The sequence below is a fragment of the Thamnophis sirtalis genome, unplaced genomic scaffold, assembly GCF_051295495.1.
Source record: "Thamnophis sirtalis isolate CommonGarterSnake01/CBP01778 unplaced genomic scaffold, rThaSir2_p1.2 scaffold_2, whole genome shotgun sequence".
NCBI lineage: Eukaryota > Metazoa > Chordata > Lepidosauria > Squamata > Natricidae > Thamnophis > Thamnophis sirtalis.
The window spans coordinates 15,155,020-15,168,022 of record NW_028261382.1 but is presented as its reverse complement, the minus strand read 5'-3'; the positions used below and the strand labels follow the sequence as shown (position 1 = coordinate 15,168,022).

Sequence of the window (13,003 nt, the reverse complement as noted above, 5' to 3'; positions counted from 1 at the left end):
ACAGACAGCCTACAAAGTTAGCTAAGACCCCCGCCCCCTGGGAGTCTGACAACCAATCAGAATGCATTTCTTACACAGGAACAGGAAGCTCATAAAGTGGAGCCCAGAGAGGGGATAAAGCCCAAGGACTCTTAGCATCTCGGCCCTTTTTTCTTCTTCTTCAAGGGATGTTCAACATCTTTTCCCCCCGGAACCTCCAAACCATGTGGTCCTGTCCATTGAAACCTTCTTTCCAAGCAACTTCCATGAATTCGGTGTCTTTTCCCCCACTTGGAACTGAACCCAGGTGGACATTTCTTCCAACGGTTCCATTTAAACGCATACAAGACTGCAGCCTTAAGACATGTTTATTAAACTAGAGCGCATAGTTTTCTCTATAGAAAAAGAAAGCTAAAGAAACAGACCTCTTGCCAATGCTATGTACAGTCTCTTTGTTATACAAAGCGGAAATGATTAAAAAAAAAAAAGAGTATGGCAAGAACTGCCCCGCTCAGTGGTTGCTAATCTCAGTTGCCCTCGTGGTGTTGTCACCCTTTAGAAGAGCCACGTCATCCAAGGTGGGTTGCTACAGAGAACAAGCGGCGAACTTCAGTTGCATCGGTTTCCATGACTTGGTGGGAACAAAAACTCCAGAGGAAAAACTCTAAAATTCACAGACGGGCATGGCACATTTATAAAAATAAAAATAAATCACCGATCTTCTTTCTTGCCCTTTCTCTCCAAACTCCCTACAGCAAGCAACCCACAGACAGCCACTGGTTGCGAGGTAGAGTTAATGCCCTCCGGTGTCCAAGGAAGACACCGGGAGAATTAGCCTCATCCACCCGAGGAAGGGCCTTTGCGTCCTGGTCTCCACGAACAAGTCCCACCACCTTCTCCAGACAAGGGGTTATAACCTGGGAGAAGAAAGAGGAACTTCATCACATGGTTTTCCACAGGGGACAGGCAGGTAAGGAAGGACATACATCAAAGCGACATCGAAGGGAAATCTGGACTTCTTCAAAACCAGCATAAGAGCAACAAGGCAAAAGAAAACAAAGCTTTCTTAAGAGAAATAATCCTGTGTAGATGGAGAAATCTGGCATCTGTATGCTAAGAAACCTTACACAGATCAAAATAATAACTGACTGCATGAAAACCTGGATTTACACAAAGGGCTCGCAAACTTTTGCAAGAAATAGAATCTGTCTACCACTTTAAAAGTAAAATCAATGCTTTCTCTTTCAATTCCTACTAGTACTGAATGTCTGTATGTCTAACATGTTTGATCTGGTTTTGTCCTCTTTTGGCAAGTTTTATAAGTAAATTCTTTGACTGATTGATTTTAATGGTAAGTGGAAATCCCACATCAGCTGTGGCCCGCCAGCAGCTAGCGGAGCTGGTGGCAGATTCAGACAGTGAAGAGGTTGGAGAGGAACATGGGCCAGTCCTGGAGTCTGGGGAAGGCTCTGATGAGGGCTCTGTGTTGGAGGCAGAGAGGGGGCTAAGGCCGTCCGACAGTTATCAGCTGCCTTCAGAGTCAGACCTCAGTGAGGCAGAAGAACAGCTGGAGCCTGTTCCCAGTGTGCGCATGCACAGAGTTGCCAGACGACGGGAAGAGCTAAAGAACAGGGGTCGACTTGGGAGTAAGGCCATAGGTGGAGGATGAACGGCCCCTCCGGAGGAAATAAAAGAGGAACGAAGGGGGAGTGGAGTTTGCAGGAGACAATTAGTTTGCTTAATTGGTTCGTGATTCTCTGAGACTCCTTGCCAAGTTTTGCAGATATTGGCTTTCCAAGCTCTCCAAGCCAGATAAGGTCTGTGACTGTAAATCCTCCCTTTTTTTGCTGGATGTGAATGAGCAGAATTCACAGTGCATTAATAAAAGGGTTTTTTGTCGGGACAAGGAGTTTGCTCCATACTCTTGGGAAGCCTCGGTCAAAACAATAGCCTATTTAGAAAGATACACACCAGCTAATTCTATTGTAACACCATGCAATGGAAAAAAAAGTTTAATCTACTAAGGAATTCTTTCTTCAAAGGACAGAGATATATAAATAAATACGGATCATGTATACAGGATTTGCTCATGCCTGTGTTAAAAATACTATCAGATATATGCAGTAATTAAGCAATTTTTATCAACAAGAAATGTTGTCAACAATATAGACTATAGGATCTAAAAAGATACAGATCTGGGGGAAAATCAGAACATCATTCAAAAGTGGATAACAGAGAAAGATGTGAATATATGAAATAGTCTTTATTTAGATTAAACAAGTGGCTGTGCTACTTATGATGTTTCTTTTTGGAATCACCAATGGTTTGAATTGGATTTTCATCAATGCTCTGAATATTTTTAAAAAATGCACTGGCTCCATTCAGATCACAGCATCAAATTGATTTCTGCAAGATGATTGGGTAGTTCCAATGATCTTTAAGACAGAACCATCTTTTTATATCTTTACACTATAAGGATTTTACTTTCTATGTCTCCATTAGGGAGCAAACGCAGATCCACCCAGTCCTAATCACACACCCAGGATCACCTAAGAGTAAGGCCAGCTCTGTGAAAGAGGTCAACAGCATGTATTAAACCAAAAGGGACACTGCGAAGCACCAACATTCTCCAACAAGATACACAAAAGATTTGGAACCATTTGTGGTGCTCCAGATGTTGATTAACCAAACTTCCCAGTGTGCCTTGTCAACATCTTCACGCTGACCAGGATTTGAATGTGTGATTGAATCACAAGTAGGGACACACAAAACTTAGTGGCCCGATAACAAAAGAGAACCTGCAGTAATAAAATAAATAAAGAAACAACTGACTCAGGAACAATAGAATCAGCACACTACGGAAGAAAAACCAAAAATTTTCTGGAGGGACAGCCAGATCGTAAGAGTTTTATAGTCAGGTTTCCAAAACCATGAGATGCAGAGCACGATGGAAGGAAGAAAATAGTACCATGCTAAAAAGTGATCCACTTTCCAAGATCACTTATAATTAGACAGAAGAACAGAAAAATAGACAGACAGACAAACATAATTCTTGGTTCAGAACTTACCCTCCCCTCGTAAGGGCTTTTTGTTGGGTTTTGGCTTAACAACAGTTGTCGATGTGGAGGCTTCGGGCGTGGGTTCCTGAAATTTAGTGGGAAAAACTCATTCAGACCCCAAGATTCCAGCTCATCTTTTCAAATCCGAACTGTTCTCAGCAGAAGAGACCAACCTGGTTGTGTTGGAGAGTCGCCTTGTAGCTTTTCCCTTCCTGCATGCTTTCCCACATGGCTATCTTTTGCTTTCTCTTCTCCTCTTCGAGCTGAAGAGCAAAAGGTGCAGGAAGAAGATTAGAATGAAATGATCTTTCCACCGAATCGCAGAATTCGGGCGCCGCTCCAGGCTGTATACAGGCTTCCCAAATCAAAAATAGAAAGACCGCAGAAAGAAGGGAAGTAGTGGACATCTCCCTATGGCTTTCCCCATTTGGTCTCCTCAAATATGATAGACTTCAACTCTGATAATGCCAGCCGGTGTAAACTAAAGGGAATCACTGGAGCTGAAGTCCAACATTATCTTGAAAACATAAAGTTGGGGAGTATGGTATCCAATGAGCAGGCTTGATGAAGGCAGACCAAAATGAAAAGAATTAGCATCGGGAGATGAGAATTAAATTCTCTATGCAGAAGTACACCTGTTCCAAAGACAAATTCCTTGGGTATCCAATCACACTTGGCCAATAAAGAATTCTTTTCTATTCTATTCTATTCTATTCTATTCTATTCTATTCTTCTCTTCTATTCACAAGAGTTGCTTTTTTTCAGGAAAAAGCCTCCAATGAGGCAAGTGAAGTAGTTTGAAAGGTCATTAAAATGTTCTATCAAAATTAACATTTTTGTAGCTATAAAAAGAATTTTCAGTGTTTGGTCCTGGAGAAATCCTTAAACCAGAATAGATTTTACAGCATCTTTTCTCTCCAATGTGAAGAGAAAGGAATAAGCAAACCAGGTGATACTGATGTCACAGGAAGCTACTTTCATGGCCAGGTTAACTAAACAAGTTATTTGGAACGGAAGAGGACAATTTGGACGATTGCTGAGATAGCATGGTGAAATTAAGAGAGAGTTCAGTTCACTTTTCATTTTTCCACCTCTCTTAGCAGATTTAGATTTATAGCTATCTAATTTCCTCCAGGTTTGCAAACTTCAGCTATTCCAGCTCTGTAGAAGGGAAATAATATACACAGTGCGGTGTTTCAGGCCCCCAATGTTTTCGGAACATTTCAAGCCATTAGGCTACAGCCAAGCAATCCAAACTGACCAGGTTCACATATTATATTAAGTTATGGTTTACTTTACCAACTCTGATGGACAAACCAGAGTAACCTAGTTCACACACCACACTAAGCCACTATGTCTATTTTACATTCCACCATCACATACTGCATCAGACCATCAAGCAAATAAGCCGTTGCATGGTTTAATCATCTTTCTTTTAACGACTCCATAATCCCTTGCGGGTTGGAGTCTAGGCAGGTGAATGGAGCTAGCCGAGTGTTTAATGGCCAGATGCCCTTCCTGTTGCCAATGTGAGTTTTGTTCAGCAGATATATCCTTATTGTGCCTGAGAGAGAGAAATATCTGCCACTGCACCACTCCAGTTGGTTTAATGCATGATTTAGTGCAGGGGTCCCCAAACTTGGCAACTTTAAGACTTGTGAACTTCAACTCCCAGAATTCTATAGCTATAGCTGGCTGGGGAATTCTGGCAGTTGAAGTCCACAAGTCTTAAAGTTGCCAAATTTGAAGACCTCTGGTTTAGTGCAACATGTGAATCCAATTCATCACAGTGAGTGCCTTGTGCCCGAGCGCAACAGAATAGAAACTCCGGCGCCAAATTCTAAATTAGCTCTTTAGAGCAAAGATCTCAAATTGCACCTTAAAATTCTTTTTACGGTACTGATTTTTCATTTTTGGGGAGTGCAGGCTCCCAATCAAACGTCTGTATTTTTTCCTCGTGCTTTTGAATAGAAAGCACACTTATAACTGCCAGTCTTATAATGTTGCTGCAGGCAGTAGCAGTTCTCTGAACAGCTGCTTTAGTATCTGAAATAAACCCATCTGGCTGAGACATACCATTTTCTGTTTTTCCTTGAACTTCTCTGCTTGGACATTCAATTGTTCCTGCATCTTCATTCGGGCAGCTAGGAGAGCTTCTTGTCGTTTAACCACATCGTCTGGTTCTGAATCAATCCCAAGAGAGAGTTAACCAAAGCTTAAAGTCTGCTAGAAATCATACATTTGCACTAGCCTTGTGGTTTTTCATCTCTTCCGATACCGAAACTTGCCTTAATTTAATTTGCCACTGCTGCTTAGGAGTTAATCTCTTCTATCTGTCTTAAAATTATTCACCAGAATAATTCCACCAGGAAGTTGTTAACCATTCCTGTTATCCTTAGCCCTCTTAGACAAATAAGCTAAACCAAAACAGGAAGAACTGAAGAAAGCTAAGTTTCGGGGGGTGGGGGGGACATGTTTAATCTGAAAGTCTATCTTATCAAAATGGAAGGGATAAGCAGGACTGGCTGACTCAGAACATTATATAAGTTTACTTCTACACAGCTTCTAGCCCAGGGCAGTAACTATATTGAATTCTACTGTATAGTGCAATATTAATGCAATACCGAGTTTTCAATTTCAATTATATAGCATGTGAAGGATGTGTGCTTGTGTTTTTATTTTTATAGCTATAATGTACACTGAAGATGGCATTTAATTTCATTGTACGATGTGCAATGACAATAAAATAAAATAAGAGGGATACCTCATCCTTATTTCTGTGAAGATGATGATCACATTATCTATTAGCAAGAGTGGCAGATAAATAGCACAATACAAACACGCAATTGCTGCAATTTTATTGCAGTTTTGCAGAATAAATTAAATGCTCCGAGGAGATTCTACATGGAAACCTACAGGGAGGAGTTAATATCATCTTCCCAGTTTTCATAGGCTTACCTACTCTGTTCAAGAAGAGAAACTCATCTTGATAATAATACCACATTTTTTTAGCACTGGCAATAATAAATGTACCCTGATCTAATGCATAAAGATCTAAAGTTGTGCAGACATAGAGAGAAAGTCAGTTGAGAGTATTATTCATACACACCTATATCAGGGGTGAAATGCTACTGGTTTGGGCCACTTCAACCGAACTGGTAGTAAAAAATGCTACCATATGCCCGAACTCGTAATAAAATAATGCTTTAAAAAGTTTTTAAAAGTTCCGATGATCAGTTGTGTGAAAATCAGCTGTGCCTGATTATCTGTGAGGTTCCTGCTTGTTGCAGGGGCCGTTTTATGCGAAGTCCAGCTGCTTCTACATTGTGTGTGAGTCATTGTGCAGCCACGCCCATCTGGTCACATGACCACCAAGCCACGCCTGCCCAGTCATATGACCACCAAGCCACACCCACCTGGTCACATGACCACAAAGCTATGCCCACCAAGCTAAACCCACCAAGCCACACCCACAGAACCGATAGCAGAAATGTTTGAATTTCACCACTGACCTATAGCTGTTATGGGCACACTGGATCCTTTAGTGCCTTGAAGATTTTTGGAAAGTTTTTGTATGAGCAGATAAATGGCAATAAGAGCGAAGAGGATGTACCAGCCATAGTCTGAGAACAATGAATTTACTGAAAGAGAAGAAAAAGGCAAGAATTTGTATTTGGATACAGACAAGAACAATTTGAGATTTGGTCTGCTGCAACAGTAACATGGCAGTGAAAAAATACAGCTGCGTTCTGGGTGGATTTGATTTAAATCACGATTTAAATCACTAGTAAAAAGGCTTGATTTAAATCAACTTGATTTAAATCATGATTTTTAAAGAGCAGCCATCATCTCTGTCCCACAATTCACGTACCAACAGTCCTAATATTGCAGAACAGACATCCTCATGCTACATAACTAAGCTCCATTTCATGCTGAATGAACTAAACCAATTTGTGGGTGTTTTTTTTTTTTTAAATCATTGATATTTATCTATCCTGGCTGTGTTAAGCTAACGAAGGACCGAATAAAAATTCAAAAAGATTATTCCATGCATCTATGCCGTCAGCTATCTAGTAATTTATCACGTACAGCCAGCTGCCCCCATTGCTATTACAACACAGCAAATTTTGGCTCATCCTTTGCAGGTGTAGCTGACTTTCAGTTCCAGAAATGATTCTTTTTTTTTTTTTTTGTATTTACAAAGGACAATTTTATTTGGATGTTGTTTCATTTTGTAAATGAAACTATGAAACTCTGGTCTCAGTGGTAACTATTAGAGTAACCATTCCTTTTCCACTTTTCAAAAAACATTTTCTTCAAAGAGCAAAAACATACATGCAACAAGAAAACTAAGAAAGGAAACAATATAAATGATACACCCAAGGGAAACATAAGTAGCAAAAATTCCAAGAGCCAGCATTTAAAAAAAAAATCATCTTAATTCCCAACATTTCAATCCAGATATAGCAATAGCACATAGACTTATATACCGCTTCAGTCCTTTTACAACCCTCTCTAAGCGGTGTACAGAGTCAGCCTCTTGCCCCTCCCCCCTAAACAATCTGGGTCCTCATTTTACCCACCTCGGAAGGATGGAAGGCTGAATCAACCTTGAGCCAGTCAGGATCAAACTCCTGGCTGTGGGCAGAACTAATCTGCAATTGCAATAGCACTTAAGACTTATATACCATTTCATAGTCCTTTTACAGCCCTCTCTAAGCGGTGTACAGAGTCAGCCTCTTTCCCCCAACAATCTGGGTCCTCATTTGACCCACCTCGGAAGGATGGAAGGCTGAGTCAACCTTGAGCCTGGTGAGATTCTAACTGCCAAATTGCAGGCCGCCGGCAGTCAGCAGAAGTAGCCTGCAGTATTGCACTTTTCTACTCCCTATATTTCAGCAGGCTAGTTTGGAAAAGTGAGAAATGTAGTGGAAACTAGGACCCCCAGAAATACTTTCCTGTTTTTCAAACATAGAAATAGAGAAACGTAGAATTGGAAGGGACCTTGGAGGTCGCCTAGTCCAACCTTCTAGTGCGCGCAAGGAGAAACCTTACACCCATTCCTCACATATGGCTATCCAATCTCTTTTTAAAAGCCTGCAGTGTTGGAGCACCCACAGTCAAGTCATTTCACTGATTAATTGTTCTCACTGTCAGGAAATTCTTCCTTAGTTCTAGGTTGGCTCTCTTATTGAGGAGTTTCCATCTGTTTTCTTCTTATCCTGTCCTCAAGTATTGAAAAAGGTTCCACCACAAAACCGCAGATGACAAAATCGCGCTCGACGAAAGCGCGTACGTGACGTCATCACAGCGCGACGAAAACATCGCACTGTGATCAAAAAATGTAAAAATAAAGCGAAAACCTTACCCTAACCCCCCCAAACCTAACCCTAAACCTAACCCTAAACCTAATCCTTAACCTAACCCTAAATGTAACCCTAAACCTAACCGTTAACGTAACGCTAAACGTAACGCTAACGCTCTAAACCTAACCCTAACCCTTAACCTAACCCTAACCCTAACCCTTACCTTTATGTGAATCGGCTTGCTTTAATTTTATTTTTATTTCAATTTTTAATTTTTTTCGTCGCGCTGTGATGACGTCAAATGCGCACTTTCGTCGAGCGTGCTTTTGTGGACCGCGGTTTTGACGGGTCACGTTGAAAAATATGTTGAGCCTCTCTTTTTTTGTGGCAGCCCCTGAAATACTGGACTTAGACTTAGAATAACTTGTCACTTCAAATGTACACTAATCAGCATATATTAAAATGAAATTTCATTGCGTACAGCTCTCACCTCCAGTATACGCTACATAAACATGACCAATAAATAAAAACATGCATATACTCACATATATTATATGACACAGGGAAACAACAGTCTAATTTTGGATGTATGCATGCATGTGGCAAGAAAAACAAATCTTTTAAATTTATCAGATGGATGGCTTAGGGAACAAACCTGTTATAGAACTAAGTAGTCCTGCTGTAAATACTTTGAAGCCTCCTCCCAGAGGGGAGCAACAGAAGCAGTCTGTAGAGTGGGTGGGTGGGGTCTCTAACAATGCTTCGAGCTCTAAACATATGGCGATTATAAGCAATATCCTGAATGATGCTGCTTATAATCTAAGCATATCGCCATATGCTTAGAACTCAAAGTTTCCTATAATCTTCTCCATTGCCCTTACAATTCTCTGTATGGGCTTTCTATCTGAAGAAGACTATCTGAGGAAGAAAATGATAATTAGGGGTAACTTGATAGCAGTATTCCAGTATTTGAGGGGCTGACACAAAGAAGAGGGGGTCAACTTATTTTCCAAAGCACTGGACAAGAAACAATGGTTGGAAACTAATCAAAGAGAGAAGCAACCTGGAATTAAGGAGAAACTTCCTAACAGGGAAGACAAACAGTGGAACAGCTAGACTTCAGAAATTGTGGGTGCTTCATCACTGGAGGTTTTTAAGAAGAGACTTGTAGGTTACTTATCTGAAATGGTATAGGTTCTCCTGCCTGAGCAGGGGGCTGGACTAGAAGAGCTCCAAGGTCCCTTGCAGCTCTATTCTATTTTAAAAGACTGGAAGACTGCTATCACCCTGAATCCTTCTCTTCCTTAGACTTTGTTGTTAGTTACAAAGTCCTGTACGACACATTGTGACTCCATGGACACCATTCCTCCAGGCCTTCCTGTCCTTTACCATCCTCTGGAGTCCATTTCAGCTCACGCTGACTGTTTCAGTAACTCCATCCAGCCACCTCCTTCTATGTCATCCCCTTCTTCTTTTGCCCTCAATCATTCCCAGCATTAGGCTCTTCTCCAGGGAGTCTTTTCTTCTCATTAGGTGGCCAAAGTATTTGAGTTTCCTCTTCAGGATCTGCCCTTCTAAAGAGCAGTCAGGGTTGATCTCCTCTAGGACTGACCAGTTTGATTGCCTTGCAGTCCAAGGGACTCGCAGGAGTTTTTTTCCAGCACCAGAGTTCAGAGGCCTCAATTTTTTGGTGCTCAGCCTTTCTTATGGTCCAATTTTCACAGCCATACATTGCAATTTGGAAAAACATAACCTTGACTATTTATTTAGCCTGCAGGCACCCCTTATCATCTTTGTTGTATTTCTCTTTCCTTTCGTGCCATTTCAAGGCTCTTCCTTCATGCATAACACCCTCCATTGAGAGCAAGCATTCCAGTTTTCACCCTCCTCCCTCTTTCTTTGCACTGTCATTTACAATTATTATTATGCTTTATTCATTATTAAACTATTATTATTATTAGGTTAATCTTTGGTGAGATGATTTTATTATTGTTGTCATTGTTATTATTTCATCTTTGGTGAGATTCAAAGCCTTTAGGGCTGGTTGGCAGCTCAACTGCTCACGTCCTAACCAAGGACCTAGGAACTGGTAAGTAACCTCAGAGGATATACCTTCTTAAAATATATGATGTTCTGAGTAGCGCAGTTTTTTGCAGTTCCGCTGGTGTTTATTGCAGGAAGCTGCAATCTGTTTATGTGTTTTGTAAAATTCTTGGGACATGGTGCAAAGTGCCCTGATGACAATGGGTATCACTGGGGTTGTTGCTGTTATTACACTTATCGTTATCATCACGCTTCCTCTCTGCAAGCAAGGCGGACGTCATCAAGCCCTCCTCCTTCTCCTCCTGCATCCATTTATGACGTTCGCTTCCAAAGCTCGAATCCCACGCAGCCGGGAATGATGGGAACTGTAGTCCCGACAGTCCTCTCTGGGGACAGGGGAACCCACCCCCCGAGTTCCGCCAGAGACTAGAATTCCTCCATCTCTGTGAAAGGTGTTAAAGGCGCAACCAGACAGCCCGCTCTTTCCCTGTTCGTATGCGTAGGAACGATATACTGCTCCTGAACATGGAGGCTCAATTTTATATTATCTTTTAAAGCCCTAGATCCGGGAACTCCTCCCATGGATGCCCCGAAGGGAACAACCCCACGCCGGTTTCCTCTCACCTGCTTGGAGGAAGAACTGGGCGCCTTCCTGTCCCGCGGGGGGACCCTGGGGGTCCGGGGCCACGTTACCCGTCATGATCCCGCCGACAAGCCGGATCTTCGCAGACACATCCGGGTTCCTAGTCCTCCGGCGGTCAGCCAATGGCGACGCCGTACCTCAGAATTCCCGTCACCCAATGAAGGCCGGTGGATAAGGTCGAGCCAATCCGGAGGCGAATCGGAGGAGGAGGAGGCGGGAGGAAGGGGAGGGGAAAGTTTAAGATGACTAGGCTAAACAGGGAAAGCCCGGCTTCTTCAGGGGGCGGGACTACCTGGGAGGCGGGGCGGGCAGGAAGGAATCTGACAGGCGCTTTGCGAGGGGGAGGGCGGAGTTTGGCTGGGATCGCTTTAAGTTTATAAACAACGCAAAGGAAGAGGAAAATTATCTCCGGTTTGCAAAACTTGCAAGCAAGTTGAGACGCGTTTTGTGCACGCAGTGCAGTGGCCCGTTTTTATATAAGATGCAGCTCAATACGTGCATCAAAATGCATTTTTAATACATATGTGGATACATGTACACAAAAACATGCTTTATATATATATATATATCCATATCTTTATTTCTATATATCTCTACTTATCTATCTCATCTAATCATCCATTATCTATCCGTCCATCTATCATCTACCTATCCATCCATTATCTATCATTTATATCTACCCATCCATCCATCCATCATCCATCCATCTTATATCTATATTTCCCACACACATACATACACCTAGTAGTCCTTGGCTTATCACCCCAATGGAGCTCAAAATTTGTAAGTGAGGCATTTGTTAAACAAATTTTGCCCTGTTTTATCACCTTTCCTGCCTTAGTTGTTAAATGAATCACTGCAGTTGATAACCAGTAAGGCAGTTGTTAAAAGTGAATCGGGCTTCCCCCGTTGACTTTGCTTGTCAGAAGGTCGCAAAAGGGAATCATGTGACTTCGGGACACAGCAACAGTCATAGGACAGGAGCCAGTTGCCAAGCATCTGAATTTTGATCACATCACCATGGGGATGCTGGAAAAGTCATAACTGGGAAAAAGTCGTAAGTCACTTTTTTTTGGTGCTGCTTTAACAGTCACTAAATGAAGTGTTGCAAGTCAAAGACTACCTAGATATGCAAATATAAATAAGCAGAGTATGCTTTGAACTTCTCTATAACTGAGCGTGCAGGATCGACTGACCGGACCAACTGGATAACTCACTTATCCCGTTGCATGGATTCACTTAACCACTGTGGCAAGAAAGGTCGTAAAATGGGCCAAAGCTCACTTAACCACTGAGCAACATAAATTTCGGGCTGAGTTATGGACATAAGTCGAGGGCTACCTGTATTGCATGCGATCCCTAGATCCCGTCAATCCCACAGCTAAAATGCATATTTAAGATACCCTAACAGCCAAGAAATTAAAAGACGCTTGCTCCTGGGGACAAAAGCCATGGCAAATCTAGACAGCACACTAACAAGCAGAGACATCACCCTGCCAGCAAAAGGGTGTATAGTCAAGGCTACGGTTTTCCCAGTTGCAATGGATGGATTTGAAAGTTGGACCATAAGAAAGGCTGAGCGCCAAAGAATGGAGGCCTTTGAACTCTGGTGCTGGAGAAGATTCCTGCGAGTCCCTTGGACTGCAAGGCGATCCAATTGGTCAGTCCTAGAGGGCATCAACCCTGACTGCTCTTTAGAAGGCCAGAGCCTGAAGATGAAACTCAAAATATTTTGGCCACCTAATGAGAAAGAAGGACTCACTGGAGAAGAGCCTCATGCTGGGAAAGATGGAGGGCAAAAGAAGGGGATAACGAGGTGGCTGGATGGAGTCACTGAAGTAGTCGGTGTGCGTTAAATGGACTCTGGGGGTTAGTAGACAACAGGAAGGCCTGCAGGAACGTTGTCCATCGGGTCGCAGTGGGTCGGACACGACTTCGCAACTAACAACAGCAACAAGCCCATCTAGACTCAA

General features: G+C 42.3%; 1 protein-coding gene across 1 annotated transcript; it reads right to left on the bottom strand.

The window, feature by feature from the left end:
- Window positions 1-329: 329 nt before the first annotated feature.
- SELENOS (selenoprotein S) lies at window positions 330-11,169 on the bottom strand. Its single transcript, XM_087704318.1, has 6 exons — window positions 11,012-11,169; window positions 6,551-6,679; window positions 5,115-5,221; window positions 3,212-3,301; window positions 3,048-3,123; window positions 330-896 (listed from the first exon to the last, which is right to left on the bottom strand). Exons 1-6 carry the CDS (start codon window positions 11,085-11,087, stop codon window positions 811-813), a joined length of 564 nt encoding a protein of 187 aa, XP_087560444.1. The 5' UTR covers window positions 11,088-11,169; the 3' UTR covers window positions 330-810.
- Between the last annotated feature and the right edge of the window lie 1,834 nt (window positions 11,170-13,003).